The 27,305-nt window shown below is 42.6% G+C and overlaps 1 protein-coding gene across 10 annotated transcripts in view; it reads left to right on the forward strand.

The window, feature by feature from the left end:
* LOC106484114 (H(+)/Cl(-) exchange transporter 5) overlaps positions 1-27,305 on the forward strand; it is a 53,647-nt gene that overhangs the window by 13,018 nt on the left and 13,324 nt on the right. For 5 of the 10 annotated variants that reach the window (XM_067304509.1, XM_067304508.1, XM_067304511.1 and 2 more), the window contains 4 exons: positions 1,263-1,340; positions 10,422-10,571; positions 23,966-24,117; positions 25,967-26,066. In XM_067304509.1, the coding sequence (XP_067160610.1) occupies positions 1,322-1,340; positions 10,422-10,571; positions 23,966-24,117; positions 25,967-26,066 (421 nt within the window). In that variant the 5' untranslated portion in view covers positions 1,263-1,321. Of the gene's footprint in view, positions 1-1,262; positions 1,341-10,274; positions 10,348-10,421; positions 10,572-11,821; positions 11,985-18,108; positions 18,225-23,965; positions 24,118-25,966; positions 26,067-27,305 lie in introns of those variants that run through there. The other 5 variants (XM_067304510.1, XM_013942240.2, XM_067304513.1 and 2 more) reach the window with 5 other exon arrangements.

A 27,305-nucleotide genomic window follows, 5' to 3' on the forward strand; every position in this document is an offset into this window, starting at 1 on the left:
ACAACAACAACAACAACAAAAAAAACCCAGGACAATCCAGTGACTTGAGTTTCAATATTTACTATGGTTCTACACAGTGAAATGTGCTACAAAAATCAGAACTTCCAGAGAAAAACAGATTGTGAAATGTCCACATTCACAGCATAAATACCAGTGCGGCTGCTTTGATTTGAATCAACATCCTTATGATGACTTCTTTAGTCCTTCTGATGAGATGGCCAAGAAAACCAGAATTCTGCTGGAGGTTCCATTTCCTGACATGATACCTGAAAATTCATTGTCTGTGTTGGAGTCCGTGGGCTTTCTTGTATGGCCTTCCTATAATGAGTGTAAGGAAGAGAAGCCGCACTCAAGCAAAGCTAGCAGTAGGGGTAATGCTGTACAAGAGGATTAAAAAAACCCAAACCTATGATACAGAGAAGACTGAAAGACTAGACAGGAAGTGAACCTGGACCCAAAAGCTGTCAAAGGCCCATGATTAGCATCACAAGACAGGAGCAAATTAAAATGACTTCTGGGAATGTGAATGGCAACTGCACGGGGCCTAGACTCGCTTTGCTGTGGTTCCTCTCTCCTGAATCACTTCCTGCCCAAGAGGCTGAATGGATTGCAATGCAGATGTGTTTCAGTGGATTGGAAGCAGAGGTGTCTAGTCTGGGAGGAAAAATAAGGAGCATATAACTTTGGAAACAGAAGTGGGTATTGGGAAGCTAAAGTTCAAGGTGGAGTCTGTATCTCGAAATAACCATCTTTAAATTAGCCAGTTACCTAAGCACTCATGTATGATTACCCCTGGTAAAACAGAAAAAAAAAATGAAAACCTCTCAGAATAGAACCATGGCTATTCTGAATGAAATCAGAGGTCTGTCTCTAGCAGTGCTTATCTTCTGACACTCTTCCTCAGGCATCTCTTCAGGTGAGGGGAAGCATGCACTGGTATGCATCTCTAGTATACCAGGATACCTAGCTTTTCTCTCCTTTCCTGTGTCTCGCACAGTTGTTCTAATTCATTGGTGCCTCTGGCAATCATAACCTATATGGGTCCAATTTATAGGTGTAGTTAACTGTAGAAAAATTCATGGCAACATCAGCCTAAATGTTAAAATGGAAATATGCTGCCTTCTGGGGGGACTGAGAGCTGTGGTTGCCTATTGGTCATTATCAGGGAAGTGTTTCTCAGCTTTTTAGAAAGTAGGGGATGGTGGTGCTACACATGGCAAAGATGTTATGCATTGGAAACCTGACCTGCTTTCAACCTGCAGGTGGTTGTAGGACTGCCTCTGCTCCTGAATTCCCTGCAGGTGACTTAGAACTTCAGATAATGGAGGAAACACCTGAAGGTAGGAGGGGCTTGGTATGGGTTACTCCTGCTGTTTTTATGGGGAACTTGAGTACTGTATATAGGCCTGAAGTTAAGTGCTTTCACATCCCTTGGTGTGTTCCCTCTCTCTTCTGTGTAGAGGGAAACTTGCTGAGAACTGCTTTTTGTGCAGGAACTTACCAGTCACTGCATTGTACCATCTTAAGGAATTTTTAACATGAATTTGCAACCAGTTAACACAGGACCTGGTTTATCAGAGATGATTTAGCAACCTGTTGGTAATTCCAGCAAGGTTTTAAACATAGTCATGTTCTCTGACTGTTAAACGTGACTTGGCATTGCTTTAACATAACCCCTTAAAACTATATCCAACACAAATAATATTCCAAAGAACTCGGGCACGTACAGGAGGGAGAATAGGGTTTCCTGGATAAGCCAGTTGATGCAGCAGATAACTGGGAGGAAGTAGTGAAGAAAATGTGTTTCTAATTATTTGTGATTTAGTACTGTTACCAGTGACAGCTGATCTGAATTTGTACTAAACAGTGTTTCTTCTAGCAAATCACTTTGGCAGGACTATCAGTCTTGAATTAGGTCTGAAGTGTATGGTCTTTCATTTTATTGGTGTGCTGGGAAACCTACTGTATTGCATTGCCAAGCTGTGGCTTGTCTCCGTTGTTACCCTGCTTTGAATCTTATGTGGGGTTAGTAGCTATGGCTGTGTAAAAGCGCTCTGTGTGGTTTTAGGATGGGTAACACAGGCACAGCAGTCTGCTTCTAGAAGCAGTGCCATTTCACTGAGGTCGGCTGGTTTTGGTGAAACGATTCTGTGTAAAGTAGCCCCAAGGTTAGTGCGGATGCACTGATGTTCAAAAAACAGCTTCTTCCTGGCAAGAAGTAAATAAGCATTTCCCCCTTTTTGTGGATGGAGACACTGGAGCAGATGCTATGATTTATATAAAGCCACGAAGTTGTTTCATGAGGTGGGGAATGTAGTCCTACAGTTCTTGGCTCCTAGTCTAAAGCCTGCCTATTCTATCTGCACTATTTTTTTTTCATGTCTTTTTGCTGATAGGTACTGAAAGATACAATAGCAGACTTCATAGAATTGCTTTTATCTTCCCCAGAGCTGTAATGAAAGTGAAGGGTGGGAGTGAGAGAATCCCAACTGCTTATTTGAAGCATCTTGTTCCCAGAAGTGACTCCTAGGGGTGGATTTTCCAGAATATTTTGACCTTCCTCCTGTTCTTTTTTCTAACTCTTGCTTTTCTAGAACCCATGAAGTCTGTAAGTCTCCAGCTATATGAGTATGGCAAGTGGGTGACTGAATTAGCTGCTGTTCTGTAATGGTACTAACAAGCCTGGACCCTTTGTGTTCATCCTTTCCCTTTGTCCTCCCATCTGAAAGCCAGATGTTTCCATAGTTCCCATCCTGCTCTGCCCTGTTGCCATTTTTTTTTTTCCTCCAAGCACTTCAAGAGTGCATTCCCACTTGATTTGTTCTGTTTAAATGTGTTTATGCCCAGGGATTAGGAGCTGCACACATGGTGCTTGTGTCTGAAGACTGTCAAAACTTCTCTTTAAAAAAAAAAAAAATGGGGGGGGGGAAAGTTGCACAGTGCCTTTATCAAGGTAGATGCTTTCCAGGTATTGGTGGGGAAAAAAATAGTTGTAAATTAGTTTTCTCCCAGTAAGCCAAATCAAGGTCTGTTGTGTGAATTGGGTTATTACTGTAGAAGTTGCAGTGGAACAGCTCTGGAGGCTTCTTGGATTTCCTTGATTGTGATCTGAATAATGAGGTCTTTTCTTCGCAAGACGTATCGGTGTGTTTTTGTTTGATCTTCTAGAATCAAGTAGTGATCTCTTCAGACCTAAAACCTAAATGGTTGAGAGCTGTTAAAGGTTCTTGGTTGTAGGTGGTAAGTGGTTTCACCCTGATTGTACAGAAAACCTCAGAAGAGGTCTCCAGGGGTTCTTCTCTCTCTTGTCCCTCCTTCAAGAAAACAAACATACAAACAAAATCCAGCCCTGACCTGCCCTCCAAACAAACCCAGCAAGCTTTTCTTCGGTGTTCCTTACATATATGCTTTGTTTCCTTAAGTTCTTCTCCTTAGCTCTCTATAGCTGACATGAGCTGTAGAAATTCCTGGTAAAGCAGGAGAAATGGAATGCTCCCCTCCGCCCCGATTCCTGGAAATCCTTTTTATGTAAAGCACCTACAGCAGTAAACCAATTCTTTAATCAATGGTGGAGGGTTATGGGGAATTTCTAATTTAATGAATGAAATGCTGAAATATCTTGCTTCTGGAGTTCTGCTATTTTGCCAGCTATCTGTGATCCTAGTAGCAATACCCAGGGGAAATGAGTTCAGCCCAGTATGGTTACTCATGAGCTGAGGATGAAATCAGGTGTAACTGTGATGTTTGCCTCCACGTGCTTTCCACCGTACTGGGCTGAGTGGCATAAGCTCTGTGGAGTAAGGAATTATTCAAGAAGAGACAATACTAACATGGACTTAAAGAAATCAGCTATGAGTCTCCGTGCTTGTCAGTAAACAAACATCCCTGGACTTTATTTAATCTGTTAATACACTGTATGTATTAAAGTTTTGAGTTATTATAGTTTTGAGTATGTATTATTTTGAGTTATTATATTAGCCCAATGTAGAAAGGCATTGGGGAAACCTGAAATATTGCAGAATTCATATGTTGCTTTCTAGCATTACCTGGCAAAACATGATGGAGCATGTTATCTTGCTGGAATGATGTCAGATCATAGCGTAGCATCTCCCTGGGGCCTGTGTGAATACACTTAAAAAAAAAAAAAAAAAAACCCAAAAAACAAAAAAACACAATTCAATGCTAAGTCTTTGTGTTTGGGTTTCGTTTGTTGGTTTCCCAGTTTCTCTAAAACCATCTATTGTGTTAGATCACTTTGGCTACACAATTGCTTGCCTAATGCAAACAACTTGCCCCTTGTTTGCTTGCCCTTGCTCAAATAGCAGCTGAGGATGCTAACTGAACTGCATTGTGCATTTTGTGTACAAACTGTTGCTTTGAGCTGCTTCGAACCGTGGTGTGGAGCTGCAGATTTCCACTCAGGTCAACCTGCAGCCCTGAACGTCACCATGCAGCTCTGGAGCCTGGCAGGGCTTTGTGCTGCTTGCTTGAGCCTGGGAAGGGCACTTTCCTGCTTCCATCTTAATGCTGAATTGGGAGAAGCAACAGAGCCCTCTTCATTTAGCTACTTCAAAGAAAGGAGCTGTAAACTTGTATGGAAAGAAGCAGAGAATGAGAAAAGTGGACTTACGCTAGGAGATGAAGCAGTTGTCTCCTCTTCGGAGGAGACACAGGTAGGCAGACAGTGAGTGAGAAGTGAATATATGCAAATAAATGTTTTTATCACCATACACTTAAAATACAGTAATGAAAGGCTTGTTGATAATCTTTGAGCCATTACACCTTTCTGATGGGCAATTTATGCTCTGTTTGTGAAACCAAATCATTACTAATAGCAACATTTTTTTTCATGTATTGAAAGAACATTTCCTCTCTGAAGAATTTGATATGTCGCATACTGCACCCAAGGATAACTAAAACACTACTTGAAAAAAATCCACTCAATTTTCAGCTCACCCATTGGTCTATTTTCATCTATATATAGGGAAAATTGATTTTGGTCACTTCAGACAGCATGAAGAAGTGGGGGAAGAAATGACTTTGGAAAATAATGTGGCCTCTTTGATAAAAGCTACAAAATGATTCTTTCAAGGATTGCACTGGTGTCTGATCTAAAATGTGTTTCAAGTCTCAAGGGATGTGACTTCTACTGTCAAAAATTGTGGAGAGGAGAGCTCTTCTTGCATTCAGGATCTTTGCACTTCAGTGTTCAGGAAGGATTGTTAAAACTCCTGTGCGTGCTGAGAGCAGAAGAGCGACTTGACTGAGGGTAGCCCTCAGTATCTCTGCTGTCAGAAAAACTGGCTGTTGCAATTCATTCTGCTTTCTTATCACAGCAGCTGCAGCAGAGTTCTTGTCCCTGTCCCTGGGGTGTTTGCTTTGGCACTGTGTCAGTAGATAAAGCCTCTTCATTTGAATGTTTCTCTAAATCTCTGAGGTTGTGTGCTACAGCAGGTGTTTACGGTAGTTGGTGTTGCACTCTGCATTCACCTGCATTTATTGCTTGGCATTGTCTTTTCTTAGGTGTCTTGTTCTGAGGTGACAGTGAGAAGTTTAGTGAGGTCTTCTGAGGTGACTGTAGCCAACATTGTGCGCAGAGCATTCTCATTTTTAGCACTCGACGAAATTCCAATTCTTTTTTGTTTAAAAAAAAAAAAATCCAATCATCTTTATGACATTTCTTTGAAACTGAAGGAAAAAAAAAAATCCCCTTTCCTCTATACGTTCTCTTGCAACACACCCAGTTTGTGCACTGTGTTTTCATCCCAGCGAGACTGTGAGACCTGGGAAGTGAGCCTTACTACAAGCAGAAAGGCTGTTTCAGTATCTGTGTAACTGTGGGGCAGAATCTCCCACAACTGAAGCCTGACTCAGACCTCTTTTCGGGATTCATCAGTAGTTTCTCTACTCGGGGTACTTGTGGGTCACCCCCCCCCCCCCCAGCCCCAATTCCCTTACTCCTTATATCTGCACTTAAGAGCCTGGGATTGTCCGGGTTACATGTTTCAGGGTCTGTGGTATGAGGGGGTCCAAAACAACTTTCTTAGTTTACCAGTACGCTGAAATTTCTTGTGCACGGAGTAAGCTTCTTTGCTCTGAAATGAAGCTTTTTAAAATAATTGCAACATGAGCCTCTGGAGTGATTGTGTTGCAGTAAATCCTTGTAAACCCAAGCCAGGTACTAGAAGTATTGATGTAACAATCAAATGATTTTTATTTCTCCTTTTCTTTATTTGTTTTTTCAATTACAACTGATTTCCTCTCCCCCCCCCCCTTATCTGTGTATAGTTACAATTATGGAAAGGCATGTGTAAAAACCATTTGAAAAGATTCAGTGGAGAGAACTTGGGGCTCAAAGAAAAGCAGAAGGAGGAAGAAGTATCCTGAACTATCAAGCTCTTGCTTGCTTATCAAAGCTTGGCTTTGATTTGCAGATTTCTGGGGGAGAAAAAAAAAACCTGTCTTTTTTGGTCTGGGCTTTGGGCTTTCAAATTAAAGTAGCCGCTAGGTGGGGAGCCTGCTCCTTACCCCACAGGAAGAATGACTCATGAAAGCAGCTGATCAGAATTATTCCATTTGCTTTTTAAAGATTTATTTTTCTTCCTGTGTAATAGCTGCGTGCTGGTGGTGGAGTCAGAGACAAGCTTGCTATCAGATTGAGGGGGGAGCGTTTTGGAAGCTTTTAGCGCTTGGACGTGGAAAACTTCAATTTTGTGCGCTGGAAAGCGTTGCTTCACGTTCCTGGGTTAGCGTGCCAGCAGCCCTGGAGGGCTGACTCGACGGAAGTGAGTTTGGCAGTGTGTACGGCAGCTGGTTTGCTGCACCTCCTCTCAGCTGCTGCATTTGTAGAGAAGGGGAAGTTGTGCTGGTGCAGAGGTGGCGCGAGGACAGGCACTTCGGCAAGGATGGGGGAACAAACGTGCAGGGGGCTGGAGATGACAGCAGAGCGTGAAATGGGACGAGGAGAGAACGCGCAGCCTGGAGTATTTACTGGCGAGTTGAATGTGGTCGGAGGGTTGGCGCTTGCATCGGGACGGCGCCTAGGAGCGAGTTTGCTCATCCAGAATGGCAGCGGGGTACTCCGGCTTCCTGACTGCTAGTGCTGTCATCTGAGTCATTTCCAGGCATCGTAGGGCTGACCACTTCAGGTTTTACTTCGTTGCTTCCCTCTGCTTGCCTGAGATGGCAAAAAGCGACAGTCTGAACAAGGAGGAAGAGGCTAGCGGCAACATCTTGGGGAGGATGGCTGCCGCTTTGCTCAAGCGTTGGATATACCAGGAGCCTCTTGGTATGTACACCTGCTACAGGAGAGCCCCTGCGAGCACTGGTAGCCTGCCAACACCTGCACCGGGTGACTTGGTAGGAAAGAGGAGCCCTTGCCTGTTGGAGGAGGGGAGGTAAATTAACAGAGTAGCAAAGCGTGTGAACACAGTCATTTTTTGGTGCATGTGGTTTTAGCTTGGAAAGATAATGCTGCCCTAGAGAGGGAGTATTGCTGTAAGAACAGGTGATTTAAACTTACCTCTAGTGGCAACCTCAGGATTTATGGAAGAAAATGATAATTTGGTGACTTGCTTCCATGTCTTTTTTCTGCTGCAAACATGCTAGATGTTGCCTGGTATTTGCTGGGACTTGAAAGTGTGGTGTGGGCTTTTTTTAATTATTATTTTTTTAACTGTTGGTAAATGAGAACAAACTTGGGGGGGAGCAGGAACTGACCTATCTCCAGTTTGCTCTTCTGACTGTGTGCATGGGGAATGCTGTACAGCCTTTAACAAGGTTGTGAATTTATATTTGTAGTGCAAAGAGAATGTATGAGTATGGAACCCTTCTAGGCCCCCCCCCCAACATATATACACACACAGTCTTGCTGGAAAACATCTGTTGACCCACATTATGCTGTAAATGAGGCCTGTGAGACACAAACACATAGGTCCTTTAGTTCTCATGCATGAGGTGTGCTGGGGTGAGATGCAAAACTCTTTAAGTGGCCACCACTGCACATCAGGTTGAGAACTGGAGTGAGCTGTGCTTTGCCAAAATAGGCTGTCTGAGGAAGAGCACCACCCTTGAAGTTTGATTTGGTTTAATTCTTCTGTTTCTTCTGTCCGTAGTTTTCTGTGTGCACTGATTAAAGGCTGAAACCCGGTCCATCTTTGTGCTCTCAGTGTGTGTTAAAAGCATTGTTTCTGACAGAGGCTGACTCCAGCAGCTCATGTGCCTTTCCTGAATGCAGAGTTCAAATCAGCAAGTGCTCAGCACTTTTTTTTTCGCCTTGCTATTCTGCAGGACTTTAATGAGTAAACAAGATTTAAAAGTTAAGCAACACTGTGTTCCAAAGAGTAATTCTCAGTAAAGAACTCAGTGTGTCACTTTGTTGCGTGGTGTAGGTTTTTTTGTAATAGGAAGTGCTTTCTGCAGACCATAATTCATACTGTTTGCAAATGCTGTCTCTTCCCCCCCCCCCCTTCTCCTCCCCTTCCTGAAATAAGGCTGAACTGCATATCTGGTTCCTCTAGAATTCTCTTGGAAAATATGTATGTTTGCAAGAGAGGAAAGAAAATGGCCCATCATCTCATTAAGCTGAAAAGAATCCCATTTTCAGGTTGCAAGAGCTAGGTTTGAGGTTGCGACCCAAATCTTTCTGATTTGGGTTATTATTATGTGTTTGGATCTTGTGCTGTCTTAGTTTCCCTGTCATTCCAGAGAAGAGGAGGAGAGGCAGGTTTTATATCTTGGTCCAGCACAGGAAGCTCCTTGAGGTGGCAGCAGATTAAGGGCACTTAATTAAGATTATTAATAATGTTTAGTAGCAAGCTTTCATGAGCAGACTGCATTTTGAAGCTTCAGGTTCAGGTAGTTAAGAATCATGATTCACTGAAGGTCTTTTTATAGTTTGCCTACATTGTAGCAAGAGACGGATGGGTCTGTGGAGTCAGGTGAGCTCAGCAGGTCTGGAGAGTGTAACATCACCATTTTGGGTCTGTGCGCTTCACTCCTCTGTTATGGATTTTTTCATGACAGTCTAATGGTAAATATGAACCTGTTGTAGGAGGTAAAATAGTCAGGAAAGCTTTTTGCAAACCTATTGAGAGCACAGAGAAAGAAAAGGAAGGAAAATACCTTGAGAGGCTATTTAGTCCAAGAACTTAGCAATATATTTGTTTTTCTATGGAGGAAAACATTATGTGAGATGTTTGGGCCACTTCTGTGTTCAAGAACATATTTGCGGACATTAGGGTTACCTTTTATATTATAATCGGACATCGAACTTTGTATCACAGTTTTCAAAATGATGACATTGATGTCTCAGTTGGAGCTTTGATTTGGAGGAATGGAGACTCTGACGGTAGTGGCAAGTGACATGGCACAGTGAATGTAAGCTATGGTCATCTGAAATGTTGGTTGTCTGTTTGGGAGTTTTTTTGCTTGCTGTGTGTCAGTCTTATTGCCTTGATTAAACTTGTCTCATGTGTGGCAGGTGACTCACTTTGATTCAAAATCCATTTTAGGCCTATTTCAAGTACTACTATTTTGAATCCAACTGGGTGTCACAGCAGGAGGTTTATAATCCTGCTAGCTGAAAGGTCAGGAGCTCAAATCCTGCAAAACCTGGGTCGTATGCTTCTGGGCTGCACTGCTTTAGGAGACATGAACCTTTGTAGCTTATGCAGGCCACAGAGTCTAGCTGTGGGAGAAGGCTGCATGTTGAGAGCCCTTTCTAGCCCTGTGTGCTGGATCCGTCACAAGTGTGCTGGCCCCCTTCAAAGTTAAGAGATTTACTGTGCTTGCACAGGCTACCTGGGATGCACATGTGGTTCCAGGAAGTATCACGCTCACTGCACAGTGTTTGCTATGCACTTCGCTACCATGCACATGCAAACTGGAAAGCCCCTGACTGCTTCTGAGCCGCTCCTGGGAAAGGTGGTGGCCTGAATAGTTCACATCTGCAGGCCAAAGGCTGAGGACCCCTTTTCCAGAGGGCAGTCAACTTACTAAAGGATGCGTGTGTTGAATCCCTTTTTGTGGAAGTGTTTCTGTCTGTGAGGCTTGGCATGGGCATATAAAAACTCTTACATCTGTTCTCTTTTTAAGAACATGGGTGTCCTAATACTGGTATGTTTGTATGTCTTTCCAAGCAAGTTTAAATACCATATTGTGACTTGATGTTTTTCTGGCATGTGGCAATATGAAATGCATTGCAAGAACTCGTCTTGGAATCATGAACATCCAATTTTGTCCTGAGCAGGTGCCTGTTCTTGCTGAAACTTCGGGTGGCATTGCTGCATTTCCCCTTCAGATAGGTGGGGCAGTACTGTCTCCTGCTTTGCCAGGACAAAATATCAAGTAGGTATCAGTCCAGTCAGTTTAAAAAGATGAGTCTTCATGCTTGTGCTCTAAAATATTTCCTTTTGCTCCAGGTTTGGATACCCTAGCCATGAATCAGAAAGGTTATCGGCGAGGAAGTTACCAAAGCAGTACTAGTGATGAAGATATGGTAGAAATAACAGGAGCATCTCTGGACTTCTCCATGGCAGATGATGACCCTCCACTTGACCGAGAGATGGGAGGTAATACTCGTGTGTCTCCATTTTCTGTTCTTCTTCATAACAGCTTTCAGTAGCATTTTATGTTAATACTTTCTTTACGGATCTCTCTGTTGGCCTCTGCGTAGGGTGAAAGACTAACATTTCTCAGCACCAGTATGAACAGTTCAAAGTATTTTGTACTACATGATGTCCAGGAATAGGCTTATGCAGAGCAGGCAAGTGCTTGCTCTCCTGCCTTATTTGGCCTACGGCATTGCTTTTTAACAGTGGCAGGTGGGAGGTGTGTGTTCGGCAAAATGTAGAAAGTCTCCTTAAAATAAATGGCAATTATAGCAAGCATGCTAATGACTTCAACATAGTGGGAGGCACTACTTGATTATCTCCAGCAGCTAAGCTGCCTGATCTCAGACTGTGTGCATCTGATAACCTGTTAAAGAGGAAAACTCCTCTTCTAGCCATCTGTGTTTAAATGTAGCACATCTTCTCTTGCCACTTTGTTTTCAAGGCTTCTGGACAGTCCTTTCTAGAAGTTTTAAAAATAGCTGGTGTAGGGAACAGCTGGCCAGGTGATGTGGGAAATATCTTTATCATAAGCCTGAAAGGCTAAGATGGCAGTACTCTGATTGCTTGGTTTGTGTCATACGAGCAGACTCCTGCCTCCCTTTCCCTTCTTCCTTTTCTACAACTGTCCCAGGTTGTCCCAGGCCTTAATGATGTGGAGAGAATCTTGAAAATGTAAAAAAGTTGAAGGGGTTTGATCCTAAGCTTGCATACAGCCTGAAACACATGGCTGCCCCTGCCACCCCACTTGCCTGTCAAAAAAGGTCCTGTTGATACTTACTCCTATCTGAGTCTGAATTTGTGAAATTAGTTGCGAGAGATGAATCTGAATTGTTTTGCTGAGCTTTGGCACTGGTCTCCTCCTCTGTGAATTATAACAAGTTAGTTTAAAAGTAAAAATATTTAATTTTGGTCAGCAGACCGCAAGTCTCCGTGACTCTCCATAAACCTTCCCTTTATCTTCTTCTCCCACCCCATTTACTCTAGGGCAAAAAGTAACAACAAATCCTTCTGTTTTGCTTCTTGACTATATGATCTGCCTCGAGTGCAAATGAAAAGGGTCTTCCTCAAATGCTTGTCACCCGTCACTAGCTGAAACTACCAGCTCTTCTTTTGCAGCTACTGGAAGGAGCATGCAGTTGTTCTCTACTCAACTTATTCCCTCTCACCACTTCGATCATGCTGAAGTGCAGGAAGACTCTTCATGCTTTTAAAGTGGATGCATTAACTCTAAGTGATAAGCACCAGTTTGTGGTTATAAATTTCTAGCCATCTGTAAAGTGAACGCATCTAAAGATTTATGCCTTGGGTGTGCCACTTCCTGCGTTAATTTTGAAACCATCTAAAGTGAAGAACAGTAGTTAGTACTTGCAGGTTAGTATGTTACAAATATTATGTGCAATACTCATTTTAACCTGGCCCAGTGATAGAAATGACTTTTGGAAACGCACGCCTGGGAGTCAACTTCAAATCCCTCACATATGGCTTGAAATAATAACTTGCGACTGAATTTTCTTCTAGAGAGCTGTTAATTACTAGTTATGTGCAGAATTATATACATAAAAGTTGTCACATTATGCATGTTGTTGATGGAATTGTAAATGTGTGTTCTCGTACCTGCTCTTTAGTGCTGCTGTTTCCATAGCCATTTAGATTTCAGCTGTCTGAAATCTTTATTAGTTATACCTGATAAACCAGCTTTATTTTCCTAATGGGTATAGTTCATAATAAAGAACATAAATGAAGATAGCTTAACATCTATGCAGTTAGTTCTGGATCTTGTAGAATTCTTCCTTGCTCCGAAAAGTTTCTGCTGACCATTTCTGTTCCCCCCCCCACCTAAAGAAACTGGCTTTTATGCAAAATTTGAGTAGATGCAAAGCCATGAGAATTGTCTATTTAGGGGCCACACCTGCAAAAGGTGGTGTTGCTGTTTGTCTTTAGTGCTTTGAGGTTAACTAGTTAATACAAGTTTAAGAATATCTTTTTAAATTCTCCTTAATATTCTCAAACATACTTCTTTCCACGTTGTCCAGAGACTTCCCTGATGATAGGTGCTTTGTTTATGCTCTTAAGATCTTAAAAGCCAATTTTGTGTGACTTTGAGTATGTTTTTTAATAATGTGGATCTATACAGCTGACTGTGGCGAAACTAGCAATGTTTGCGCGTTTAGTACTTTGGAAGACTGATTTCTTGCTTAGCTTTCCTAAGGGTGTCTTCCCTCTTGACCAGACATCCTGTCATATATTGTAATTTAGCAGTGATATCATTAATGTGAAATAGGAATGAGTCTGTGCTGACCTTCAGCTACTGATAAACTTCTTCAGCTAATTTGCTTAGTTGATACACTTTAGACATTAGAGCATCTTATTTGTAGAGAGGAAAGGGTAGAGAGGTAGGCTTATGGATACTTTAGAGGTAGCTGCATCTGAAAAGGAAGAACCGACTTCACTGTCTTACAGAAAAATATCTTTTTCACATATTTTAAAGGATTAGTCAGTCAGTGTTGGAATCTCCTTATCTGCAGGATGTAATTGTGTGTAATATTTAGAGAGAAGGAGCTAAATCCTTTCTTTAACTTTTTGTAAGGAAATTCTTATTACACAGAGTTTAGAAGCAGTGGCAGATTACTTGATCTGAGTTTATGGGAATGTTTTGCTGCTTGCCTGAAAGTGCTTGATTGCTTCCCTCCTTATTTAAACAAGATTTTCCCATCTCTGTTCAGTGCATTTGAAGGCCTGTGGCCACTTGAGGGGGGGGGGAGGGAAGGGGGCAGAAGGGTTAGTGATGTGAAATCCCTTTCAGTGAAACAGATGTCACTATAGCATAGCTGTCTTTGGAGCTATCTGCCCACCGAAAGGTGTGGCTTGGAATAAAGGTGGTAGTGGCATTTCAAGAGATTGCCAGCCTAGCTACTGAATAGCTTAAGTTATTTGTCTGTTCCTTTTGACTTCAGTAAACTTGATCACTGAGAGAAGCAAATAAGCACAACTTCAGATTTTTTTCTTCCTTCTAGAATGATCTGAGGTCTTACAGGTAAAAGAGGTTCTCTCTGTTAACAGTAAGCTTAAATTGTGGGGGCTTTTTGACATAGAAGGAAAAGAGGAAATTTAAGAGGGGAAACAGTTGCCTGCCTAAGTATTTGTTTCAGTTCACGTTACCAACTTCTCCTACTGAAATCGGGAAATGTTTGTTTCAGAGTGATGACAAGTATTTGGGCTCCAGGTGTATAATCTGTCCTCTACAGATGCAATGGTGGCATGTACTTTTGTGGAGCTTAATAATTGAAATTCGCTTGTGGTGGAGACTCCTGTGAACTTCTGCTTAGAGCCAGTGCTTCTGACATGCTGCTTGCTGGCTGTGTTTTTGAATGGATTTTTTTTGACAGTGCTAATCTGAAGCCACAAGCAAACTGCCTTTTACCTTCTTTTCCAAAACTCAGTGTCTTAGAAACTCCTCTTGTGCAAATTAGTTGTGGCAGCTCAAGTTCACAGAATGGTTAAGGTCGGAAGGGACCTCTGGAGAAGGTCACCTAGAGCCATGTTGCCCAGGGTTGTGTCCAGACAGCTTTTGAATATCTCCAAGGGTGGAGACTCCACAACCTCTCTGGGGAACCTGTTCCAGTGCTCAGTCACCCTCGAAATGAAAGCACCTGGAGCTTGTAGATCCTGTCAAGTGGCTTGAGGGAGAAGTATCACATGTTTCTTGATAGATTTATAAATTGGGATTGAATTTCACAGCTTGTGCTCTTTCATACTTGCCTTAAGAGCCTTGGCTAATGAGCGACAGGATTTTCTCCCTGGGTTAGGTCCCAGATGGAAATGGTCAGCCTTGCATGCTGCCTAGAGCACAGAATGCTTGTACTGAGAAATATCTTCACCTGGGAGCTATGCTGAATATGAGACTTTGTTCCAAACTGGTATTTGCATGAATGCACCTACATCTTAAAGACTGTAGCCTGAGTGCTTCTGGCTCGTTTCAGTTAAGATGTTTTAAAATAGGCAGCAGTTACTTTTCATGTCTGATACTGTGCTATTTGTAATTTTGCAAAGCAACTTGGTATAAGTAGCAGTTTCCATCACTCTTATCTTTTCTGTTTTGGACTTCAGCATTTGAGCAATAAAAGGAAGCAGACAAAACTTTCCTTGCTTTTACACACTGTAAAGTTGTGCTTGAGAATCAAACTTGACTTCTTTTTTTTTTTTCCTTATGTTGTTGATTCTGCAGTGATAGTGTTTCTCATGCCATGTGGCAAGTGTATCTTAGCTGTGATTTGGCTTTGTTGTTAGCACCTCAGCAGCTGTGCTAAACTGGCAGGTGGCACTAACATATTGGAAGCCACAGACTTCTTTCCTCCATTCATTTTCTCCATTAGTCTTACCTCCTTAGGCATTCATAGGAATCTAGGGGAAAGTGCAGGTTTTAATCTTGGCCGAAGGATTGAAGGGGGCAGCACGGTGTCTTCCAGGCTACAATTGTGCACTCCGGAAGCTGTTCGATCTTATCAGCAACACCTACTCTCTGCACCTCAGTAAAGGTGACCAGAACTACAAGTGGTACTCAAGGTGCATTTGTACAGCAGGAAAATGTTTTCTGCTTCTTAATTGTAGGGATCAAGAAAAAACTATTTGTGTTGACTGTTCTTGAGTATTGAGCAGTTATTTGCAGAGAATTATCCACAGACACTCAGACCTTTAAGTCAGACATGCTGGCTTAGAGCATGTCACTGTTTACAGTTATCTTTATTTTCTGTATGCCTGGCTTTATTTTTTGGTGTTGAGTCTTTTCTGCTCTTACGTAGTCCAGGTGGTATGAAATCCTTCAAAGGCAGTTGAAGAGTTACTGGTTACCCAGCACAAGCTTCTAACAGCAAGCTTTGGCACCACTTTCCCAGACTACTTATATGTCGAATAGCTCGGTATGAGCAGAAATCATGAAATTACCCTAGTGCCCTCTTCCTATTTGGGGAAAAAACAATGAGTTTCTGCCTTTAGCATCCTGTGTTTTTAGTGAGTTCCTAGTCTGTTGGAGAATTTTCCCTGTTATCCCCTGAGAGCTTAGTTTCTTTAAGACTCTGAAGGAGATTTTGTTGCAGGATTCATAGATGCCCAAATATGCAGTCAGTCAATGGATTTAGGAAGTTTTTTTTTTTCTTTGAGCTCTAAGAGCAAGAATTGAGAATTGCAAGAGCAAGAAACGTGTCTGAAGAGCAGCAGGATTAGTGAAGCTTAGCTTCATATAGATTTGTGTTTTGTATCCACTGACCTGGTCCTCATCTGTGCTCTCCAGACACTCTTGCTCTCTGTGTTATTGTTTGATTGGGAAAATGAAGGCAGGTGGTGTAGCCAGTTGCAATATTGTGTTAGGCCGGCTGGCTGTTGCTGGTTGGAATGGTTAAAAGCCTTTCCTTGGTGTGCTAGCCTGGGGATCTCTACATAAGCTGTTGTACAGAGGATTTTACTAAACTTTATTTTTTGAGACTGCTGCTTCTCTGACAAGTTCGACTAATTGACTAGTGCTTTAGAAATGCTAAAGGGCCAGCCACTGAGAACAATGGCAGGGGCATCATTTCCTTAAAAATATAACAGCACTTTGGGAAGAGTCTGAGTTGAGAAAGGATCTGTGAGAGAAGGGGAAGGTGTCAGTAGCTCAGAAGAGAGCTGGGAGAGATTATGTATCTTTGAATCCTTCTTTTACTTTGATCCCCACCAAAGACCTAGAGCTGTGAATGTTCTCAAACCAGTGCTTCACCTAGCAGTATGCCTGAGCAGAGCATGGTCCTCTTTCAGCAACCAAATAAATAACAGGGCATTTGTACAACCTTGCTGTTGTTTGTACATTGGAGTCTCTAAAGATGATCAGAGCTAGGTTATTACCACAGTTTCTAGGAGTCTTCATGCTGCTGCCAAGCTATCGTTGCTGTTTGAAGGTCTGTGTCTGAGGGAGCAAGTGTCAGATGGAGCCAACCTGTTTTCAGAAATCCTCCTCTCCCAAAGCTGTTTCAGTGGCACAAAACTTGCCCAGAACACATCCAGATCGTGCTAGTGTCCCAGCATGCACTTTTCACTGGTGATTAAGCTAACGTGTAGGTCTGTAAGGAGAGGAGCAGCCAGGCACACCGAACACACATTCCAGTCTACCAGCTCTGCTTACAGGAACTATAACCTTGAATAGAAAGGTAGGGAAAACATCTAGCAGAGAGGTGATATTGTTGGCCCTCTGCAGCTGGATTTGCTAGATTCAGAGCCCCAAGTCTTGATGTTGCCTTTGATGTCGCTTCAAATGGCAATGGTTTTGTCACCTTGGCATTTTTCTTCAACTGCCTTCCTCCTTGACTCCCCCCCACACACACACACACACAAAAAAAAGCATAATATAGCACAAGACCAAAGTCAACATTTGCAAGGGTGTAGTGTTTCAGATTCATAAGGCAAGGTTTAAATGACAAGCTATCACTAGCAAATTGGAGCCAGAAAAGCTTAATTGCCAGCCCCTTTTAGCTCCTTTGTGCGTTGAATGGCAAGATAAAGAGGGCTAATGAGGCCCTGCAGAGGGGCACATTGAAGTATTGCTTATAAAGAGAGGACAAAAGATAAATTCAATATCTGCCTATTCAAAGACAGCAAGCAAAGAGCACTGCCACCAGCCTCTTTTAGCAAGCAAAATGGCAGCTAAGTGGGAATATAAAGTTTTTTTCAGTACATCTGTGACTGACCCATCATCTCAGGAAAACACCATCGATAAATGCACCCATTTTCCTGCAGTGAAGTTAGATTTGGTCCAGAAGCTTTGAAAACATTCGGGTCTGGGAAAACAAGGTATGTTCTAGGTTAGCATGCCAGGAACATCACAGCCTCTGCTCTCCTGATATGCAGAAAGCTCTGTAAAGAGCTTTCATGTTTAGCTGTCAGGGCCTGTGAAGTAGGGCATCCCTCCACAAATAGATTGTGGGTGAGGATGTTAATCAGCAGGGTTTTGTCAGATCTTTGAAAATTGGACTATTGGGGTGAAGGGGGTTTGGAAGTCCTGAATGCACAACTTTAACCCATTTGGCTCTTAGCACTTCTGAGAGCAAGTAACATTAGCAGCAAGTCATTCTCTGTTTTGGAGCCTTTGAGCAGTTAACTTCACCTGTCTGCAATGCTGAATCTGTGTAGCACAGCAAACGGGCAGATTTTAGACCAGGGGAATGTATTCTGCCAGACAATGTCCTGAATGCTATAAAGCTCTTCTTGCAGCTTTGGGGTGAGGCCTCTCTTTCTGTATGTCAGGAGTCACAATCCCTGGATGTAACCTGCTTCCTCTGTCCCTTTTTGCCTGCCTGTGTTAAGGAAGAAGGCTCCTGCAGCATGAACCTTTCCCTGTACTGCTCAAATCCTGCCCCTTCCAGGGAGGTGTAAGGGTTGGCTCATGTGACTGTTGTTGGTGACGACATGCTCAGAGTGCAGGGAGAGCCCAGCGCTGCTGTGGGTTTGTCTTCAGCCGAATGCAAAGGAAGAAAGATGCAGCAAGTGCTGCTGTTGAAGAAATAGCAGCTATTTTCCCTTGGGCTGCATAGCTGTGAGATGGGCTCGCCAAGGCGCTTCTGCAGGGAAAGGAACGTCTAAGTGAGGGTAAGGAGACTACTTCCACAGAGAAAGCTGGTATGAATGAAAGGGGAACATGTCTGTCTGTAGATGCACATTGCAGAGGCTGTGAGGCAGCAAGAAGCTGCTGGTTGTGGCTCTGAAGCTGCTCTGATTTCTCCGCTCTGGTTTCTCCACTCAGATAAGAGGGTGGTTGCAAAGGGTGAACAGCCAGAGTGGGGTACTGGATTTCTGTTGGCTAATGATGTTGGATAAAAGGCTTGTTCAGAGCCTTTCTTCCTTTTGTCTGCAAAATTCTTTCTTCTTTTCGATTTGCTGTAGCAAGGGGCAGCACAGAGGGAGACCTCTCCCAGGTGGTGGTACTGTCATCTTGCTGTGCTGGGGGGCCAGTTAATAAAGCCCTGGAGCCTTTCTCTTCTGCAAATGACAGATGCCTATACCTTTAACAACCACTGACTCTTTTTTTTTTTTCTTTTTTTTTTTTTTTAAGCCAAGGAAGAATCTTTAAAATGGAGCATTAATCCATTTTGGGAGAGGAAAGGTGATCAAAATGCTAACAAATCTGTCTTAAAAAATGAGCTGTAATCTCTAACAGGGTTGCGTTTAACTTGCCATCTCTAGGCATCAAGTACTGGCACTAAATGCATACATTAGAAATTGGGGAAGCCTATAGGATCATCTTGATCATGTCTTGACAAATCATTACTGAGCTCATTTTCTTTTTATTCCTATCTGGTTATCCTAGGATTCTTGATTTGCAACAAGGTGAAGGAGGAAATATGATCTTGGTAAATATTTGTGTCTGTCAGCCATTTTATAGTTCAGTATTACTCTTAAAATATAAGGACCCCCTTGTTATCTTGTGTCTACTGGACTGTCCACTTATATGACTGTGAAAAGGTCATGCATTGCTGAAGACTCTTGGGTTCTGATTTTGTAATATAGAAAAATAGCCTTATTAAAGATGATAGTCTGGGCTGAATGGAATCAGTATATGTAAAACAGGATCAATCTTCAAACTGTGGCTGGCATGAAATACCTGGCAAGCTATTTCTGAGAGTGCAGACCAAGTCAGACTGTCCTTTCTGTATCTGGCCTCTTAGCAGAGATTCCCTGTACAGCTGCTGGCTGTGGTATTGATGGAATTATATAGGCCAATTTCTGTGGGGCTTAATGCACTGTACAATAGGACAGACCTGCGATGTGACTACCTGCAGCCCCGCTTGTGTTCCTAGGCTTTGTGCCGTTGGGGTCTTGTCCACATTGCTCTGTGGTAGCTCTGAGCTGGGAGTGGGTTCCCAAGACAGCTGAAATCTGCTGGCCTGCGTGATTATTTCGGAAGAGTGAACAAGGAATGACTCTGATCTCATCTTTTTGCAGTAAATGCTTCTCAAAATAGCCTCTGTTAGCTAGGCTTAACAACACTTTATTGATAGTTTGTGGGTTTTTTGTTTTTTTTTTTTTTCTTTAGTTGGCCTTATCTCTGGGAAAGACCACGATAGGTATCCCAAAATAAAATTGAACAGACAGTGAAAATGAGCCGTCTCCAGCATGGAGATGTGAATTACTGTCACACTTCTAGGAGCGTTGGTCATTCCTTTAGAAACAACAAGCAGCTCAGTCAAAGAGTTCTTTGTTTTGAAAAAGGTTAGTTTTCAAGAGATAGTAAGTCATCTCATCTCTTTCCCAGGTAAAGTCAGTGTTGTTTTCTGCATCACTGGGCCTAGTGAAAACCCGTTGCCCACACCTCCTGAAGCCTCAAAGGTATCCCCAATATAGTCATCTTGGAACAGCTTCAGATTCAACTAATAACAGTGATGTTGCACTGGTGATTCCTTTATTTGGGGTAGAGAGCAAAAACAAATGTCTGGATGGATGCTGACTTCCCTTAATGCTGTTTAAAAACAGTCAATAAAGTCAAATCCCCTCTCTTTTATTTTTATTTTTTTATCTCAGCTTTTCCAGATAAGCAACTGCCGTCTTAGCAAGGATGTTAAGTCCAGTGTAATGTGAGAGGTGACCCTGAAATGGGAATTGAGCAGAGGCGAGCAAGCTGGTAAAGACAGTGAGAATGTCTGGTGTTCTGCAGAATGGCCCAGATGGGCGCTCTGTGTTATCCTATCCGGGGGGGGGGAGGGTGTGTTCAATCCACGTACTGTGGCAGAGCTGGGGACACCGTGGAAGTTCAAAGCCCAACTTACCTTGTTCAGATAGAGAGTTGTTCTGCTCCAGCCAAAGCCTTTACTTCTGCTATTGCCTTGCAGTCAAGATCTGCAGCTCTGAACTGTAGGTATTGACTTGTTTGAGCTGTATTTGACTGGCATGATCTTGTAACCTGTATCAAATGACTGCTTTGGGAGGAAGGGTTGTTTCCTGGAGAGGCTGCAGTGAAGCACTCATCAGTACGGGTTTATGCAGGTAAGCGGGTCTGTGGGAGGAGTTGCAGGTGCATCTGGGCCGTGTGTGCTGAAGTTAAGGTTATTTTGTGGTACTTGTCAGGTATGCTGTGTGACTCATCTTGTTTCCCTGAGGCCTCCTCTCCTTTTAGAGGCTGCTCTGCAAATCTGTGGAAAATGAGTTTGGGAAGACATCAGAGGTCTGTCTTCCTTTTTTCCTTTTGGATGATGGGGTAGAGAGCTGACTGAATTTCTTCCTTCTTTCCTCCCAGGCCAAAGACAGCTTTGCTGTGGTGGTATCTACAACCTAAATACACTAAACAAAATGCTAAATGTTCTAAAGCCTATTTTATCCTTTTATATAGGAGTTCTAATATGTTCTAATACTTTCTCTTCTCCAGCTTTCACTTTTGATAGGATTTTGGTTTTCATCTTTCTCCCGCCCCCCTTCTTCTGGACAGCTCTAAGTGATTGAGGTTACTTATGGAGCTGTGTGCAGATTTACTCTGCCCAAGTCTGAAATGCCAGCTTCCCTAAATGCGTCTCCCTGTGTACACTCTGGGAAGCTCTTTGTAGTAGTGTGTTGGTGGAGCAAAACATGCATAGTGCACGATGTCTGGATTACTAGGACTGTGTAAGCTGATGCTTGCTCTGCAGAGCACATAGGGTTTAAATAGTATTGATGTGCTCTGGATTGCCAAGTGAGTGATTTGTGATTATTTAAGGCAGGGGTTCCCAACTCAGATGAGAAATGGTATTCTTCACTTGAGCTTGGTTTGGGTCATAACTGTGTCAACATGCATGAAGCCTCCTATTCAGAAGAGCTAAAGTCCTACAAATGATGGAATTGTCAAGTGGCAGTTCTGAGCAACCCTTCCTAGATGGTATATTTTTGTGATAAGGATTTTCCATTAGCATGGTTTTAGTTTTTAAAAATGTGAAAACAAATAGCAACATAGCAGGTTACACTTAAGAGGTCTCCAGTTGTTAGGGTTGTAGAGAGAGAGTTTGGGAATGAAAGTAGCATGAAAGGCTTCTTAAAGTAATTTCAAAACTAGTATTGAGTGGATAAAGTGGTGGAGTTTGTATCTTCTAAGAACACTTTTGCATACTGGATAATAAACTGCAGGATACCTGCCATCTCTACTGAAAGTTAACAGAAAGTTTCTTGTAGTAACCCAGGCAATTTTTGTCCTTTCAGCATCTGGTAGCTTTGAAAGAAAAATATATGGAGTAATTACTGAAGGATTCTGTCGATATAGACTTGGAGTAGAGGCCTCAGTGCTTGCATAAGTAAAGGAATGAAGTTTGGGTTGAATTGCACAGAAGAACTTGTTCCATGTCAATTAATCTGTCAAGAAAACTGCTTGATTTCTTTGGATAAGGTTTAAAAGACCTTTGTTTTGTTTTTCCCCAATGTGTTTCAACACCTTCTTCAAACTGCTTGAAAGGAGCTTTAAGAAACATGTTTTTAAAGGAGCAGGGAATAAGAAGTGTTACATTAATGGCTTTTTTAAAGGTTCTTTTCAGATCAAAGGTACTGTTAATATTTTCTTTTCAGAGCAAATGAAAGCAGGAATAGATTCATGAATATTTTCCAGGTGGAAGAGATTTCAATGTGTTTTTTCCAGTGTAGTTAAAAACCACTCAGGTCCTAGGCTTCTACACTGGAAACTGTAAGGGCAAGCTTTGTTCTGCTAATTTCTGTTCGGCAGCATTGCCCCTGTGGTTCAGTGACGAGGAGAGTGCTGCGCAGGGGTTCACCTCCCCTCTGCTGCTCACCCCTCTAATCTTGGGCAATTCGCCTCCTTCCTCCTCTGTCATCTCCTTTGCCCTGCTCCTTCCTAGCCCTGACTTGTTTAGATTGCAGGCTCTTTCAGGCGCATCTGCTAGTGTATCATTACAGCTTTTAGCATAACAAAGCTCTGATGTCAGTCGAAGCCTTGCACCGAGATAAAGTTAATCGTTCAGCTGACTTCTCTGGCATTCTTTCTTACCTGCTATTTAATCAGGGGATCGGCATTGCTGAGAGCCTGTCTCTGCTATTTGAAAAAAATTCCTTCTGCGTTTGCCGGGAAAGCCTCTTAGCCAGCACCGATGATAGCGGTGGTGAAGGTGTTGCTGTTCACCTTCCCGAAACTCTGTTTCTAGCTGCTGTGCTTGGGAGAACTCCTCCCTTGAGACACTTGAAAGGCTTGGGGCAGGCAGATATAACAAAGGGTGGTCAAGAGGTGTTGGTCAATGCATCCATGGCATTGTAGGTGAACCCTTGCACTCGGGTGCGAGAAGGAAGCACAGAGCAAATAACAGAACTGTAAGGAAGTAGATGCCCAGCATTAGCTCATCTGGGAATTTGCTGAGCTGAGACAATTTAACTACCTGGATTTAACCCATTTTTTATTATGGGGTCCAGTATTAATTGATTTATTTTCTTTGCAGAGGATGGTGGAATTGGGGGGAAATGACATTTAAGAAACTGTTGTAAAGCATGGCTTGTGCCATGCAAAGCCTTTAAGTATCACCTTCAGATGGACTTGGTCAAGCCTTGTCACACTGTAGATCAGTAGTTTTTTTGTAGACCCTTGCCTTACCTGTCCCGCTCTCCCCTGGTCTGCTCTCCTAGCTGTGAAGGGACTGTCCTGTGAACAAAATTTTGGGAACCCCCACCTTTAAAACCTGAACACCATCTCCCATGGGCAGGAGCAGATTAGAGAGAAGGTGGAGTGATTTGGCAGTAGCCTAGTTTATTTTCAACTTAATGAAGACTGTAAGCCCTTCAGTTAATGAGGTAAGGCACACCTCAAGGCCTGCTTTGGCATCATCTCCATCTCTGCTTTTGGAGTGCTCCCAACTCTCTCTGAGTAATGGCAGGAGGTCTTTAGATGCCTTTGCTTTCCACTGTCTTACTGCTTCCATTTCTCACATTTGTTTTGTTACTTTAATCTTTGACTAGATCACCTGGGACTTGCTTCAATTCTGCTAGAGGTTTTGAATATTCAGTTTCTCTTTTTCCTCTTCTTTCTTCTTTCCTCAAGTGGCAAAAAACAGCCATGATATGTTCTGGGTTTATGGAAAAGTTAAATCTAGATGTTAGTGTGAGCTTACTTTGGTTCCTGAACAGATGTTTCTAGGAGTCAGCCCATCTCTATATGAGCTGCTAGAGCTGGGGGAAGGGCATAGATGCATTGTGCAGTTAATCCCTGGAAGGCTTGCTTGCTATATTTAGCTCAAGGAACCCTTCAATAGCTGTTTACTTTTGCTTAAATCTGTATTGTTCCCCCTAAGTCAGCATTTTGGTGACTTTTTAGAAGTTTTGTTTTTTCCCCTAAAAAGGGAGAAAACTAAGAAACGCTTAATTTCCCCCTCCTCCAGGGTTTTCCTCATATAATGGAGGAGGGATGAACGGCACAAGCAAAATGATGGATTTCCTGGAGGAACCTCTTCCTGGTGTGGGAACCTACGAAGATTTTAACACTATAGATTGGGTGCGAGAGAAGTCCAGGGACCGGGACAGGCACAGAGAGGTAACATTTCTTACTACTCTTTGGCACAGAAGGCAGAATAGTTAATTTACTAGTTCTGATCACTTTGGAGGCATGTATGGGAGAAATATCTAGTATGGAGGGGTTGCTCCCAGCATGGGAATTGAGAGCTTCTACATAAAATCCTTAGTTTGCGGAAAAAGAATGCAAAATGTAACGCATCACAATTTATCAACTTTTCTATGCCCAAGGTTTAATTAAAAAGGCTTTAGTGGACTTCTGATGTACATCTTAGGTGCCTTAATCATTCCTTTCCTTATGCCATGTTAAACTTTTACTAGATTCTGAAGCATAGCAAAACCTTCGGTCCTACTTTTGGAAGATGCATCCTTTTTATGTGGACTATAAAGAAGAATATAAGCATTTGTTACACACGGTGCTTATTGATAAAGAAGCAGGGGTATTTTTTCCATCACACAATTTCACTTGTGAATGATGCTAACCCTCCTGGAACCTGTGCTGCGTGTTTGAGAAAACTGAAGTGCAATCCTTTCAGGCTTCATTCCCAGGACTTCCCCACTCAGTGCAATTAAAGGAATCTACTTAGAATGCAAGAGATGCTTTAAATAAAGTACTCGTGTCCCCAGCATGCTCCTGATTCATGAGAAACACTTGCTGGCAGAACTCTTGTAGGGCGGTGACAGAGTCAAACTGGTCTGTTTGCTTGCCAAAATATTCTCTAAAAATTTTTTTGGAGCCTAGAACAACTTGGCTTAAACGGTATCTGTACATTAATTTTCCCTGCCCAGTGTTTGGCAATACAGTATAATGCCCAAACTGAGCGAGTGCAGACCTAACCAAGGGCCCCTGTGGCCCATACCTCCTCCCCAACAAGTTGTTCTGCTCTGTGGATGATGGGAACAAATCCCAAAGATTTCTTGCCCCCCCCCCCCCAAGACGTGCAGGTTTTGATTCAGTTAAAAAAAAAAAGAGATGGTTTTACCCCATTTCCCCCCCCATCCCCAAAATGCCCTGATTTAGTAGCAGTTACAGACATGAACAGTGTGCCTGTTGAAAGATGAAATCTAGAGGAAAAAGCTGATTAAAATAATTCAAGCAGAAAGGATTCTTGCCTTGTCTTATTTATTCCTAGTTTAGTGAGTATTTGCTGGTTTTTGTCAATGTGCCTTTTTATTTGGGAATAATAAGCATGTACTGGAACGTTTCCATTGTGAGAGGCAGCCTGGGTAATTAAGGCATACAATAGCCGTTCTTTCGTCCTTTTGTGTGGTTGTCAAGAGCAGTGAGACTGACAGGCTTCAAACGTTCATATCAGACAGGCAAACACGGGCCAGAGACTCTGAAGAACATCTCCATCTGGAGACGTCCCCAGCAATTCGGAGTCCTGGCTTGGAGTGCAGTCAGTGCAAAGTGGTTCTAGGCCCAGCAGTTCATCTTGCAGTCACGATGATATTGCATCTGCTGACCCTTTCAGGTCCAGCTGAGGAGGCCACTGTAGGACATGTGGTGCTTGGCAGAATCTCTTCTGGTCAAAGCAATGTCTGGTGTGCATCACAGCTATTGGGGGAGTAGCTGGAGACTGAAATGCTTCATGTCAACCTGCTTTCACAATTGCTGTGGTATCAACACCCAAGCAGATGGCACTGATAACTTGCTGGGGCCAGAGTGCTCTGAGAGTCTCTTGAATGTTCGCATTTGCTCGTGGCATCAAGTATTATTAGTAGTAATTATTAATTTTCTGGCTAGGAAAAGTGGAAGTATTCTTGATCTACCCTTGTACATGTCTAATCAGAGCTCCACTTACGATAACGGCTGTAAAAGCAATGGCTGTGGTGGTGGGGTTTTGTTTGTTTGTTTTTTCTTCTTCTAGATTACCAGTAGAAGTAAAGAGTCAACATGGGCCCTGATACACAGTGTGAGTGATGCTTTTTCTGGCTGGTTGTTGATGCTTCTCATAGGGTTGTTAGCAGGTAAGAGCAAATCTCAATTTAAAACTAAGTACTAGCTCTGTATTGCAGCATCAGGACTGATTCCTAGCACAAACCTATATCATCAGAACAGGAGATTTTGTCCCAGGGCTGCATGAGGGGCTCCACTGATATTTTGTGGCTCTGGTACTGCTTTGCCATTTGAGGAAGATTATTTTTAAATGTTTTGAGGCCATCTTTGTGTAAATACCTAAATACAAAAGTCAAGCAGAAAGCTGTCCTGGGTACAGTTTTGGGTCTGCTGTTGGTTACAGAGCTCTGAAATGAAATCCAGCAGGATGCAGCTGATGAAAGGCGGGGTCAGAGGGAGGTGTCATGCTGTCAATGATCCTTGCTGAATGCTCTTCATTGGCACTGGAAAGGCTGATGCCAAGCACTGTTAACAAGAATTTTTTTTTAACTTAGGAATAAAAGGTCTTGGGAAGCCTTGGAATTTCCCTTGCCTCTTGGAAGCTTCATCCAGAGGCTGACTGGCTGAGACCTTTTAAATAACTTCAGAAGCAAACTTTGGACCCAGTGCAACAGAAGTCAATCAGTCAACTGTAGATATTCTTGATAGAAAGCAGCTAAACATTCATCAGGAGGCATAAAATTAAGTCTTCTGTTAATATTTACATAGAAAAGCTGCTAGCCAGTTTTTCATTAACCAAAAGATTTGCTAAATGTTTAGCATTGCCTCTGGAGTCTGTACTAGCTCTTGCTCATACAGCTCAGAAGGTGCCACTCCTGAACTCCTGTGTTGATTTTGCATTTTAGTAGAGAGTGCAGTTGATCACAGCATTTTTCTGTGGGGGTTGTGGGAGTTCTTAACACAAAAACATGAATTTGCTTGAAGTTCCTTCTTTTAAAATCTGAACTTTTCTTACTCTGATTTGTTTCACTTGGCGCAGTTGTGACTCTTTCCCGTGTGTGTGATGGTGTTTTTTTTGTTTTTTTTTAATTGGGGTTGGAAATGTTTCTCAAAATTCAATGTTATTCCTGTCACAGTCTCAGTGCTGTTAGTTTAACTCTTGGATTAGTGTTTTTGTGCTGGAGACAGTAATGTGTTTTGTCTGTATTCCCCTGAAATGTGGTAAATCCCTTTCTGCTTCTCAGACTACTTGCCATGTTATATTTAATAAGTGGCCTTTCAGTGTAATTGAGAAGAATTAATTTCTAGTGACTTAGGGTGGGTTTTAATGCAATTTGTGAGGGTCAACCTTTGAAATATTATTAGGCATG

This window comes from Apteryx mantelli, chromosome 13, assembly GCF_036417845.1.
Source record: "Apteryx mantelli isolate bAptMan1 chromosome 13, bAptMan1.hap1, whole genome shotgun sequence".
NCBI lineage: Eukaryota > Metazoa > Chordata > Aves > Apterygiformes > Apterygidae > Apteryx > Apteryx mantelli.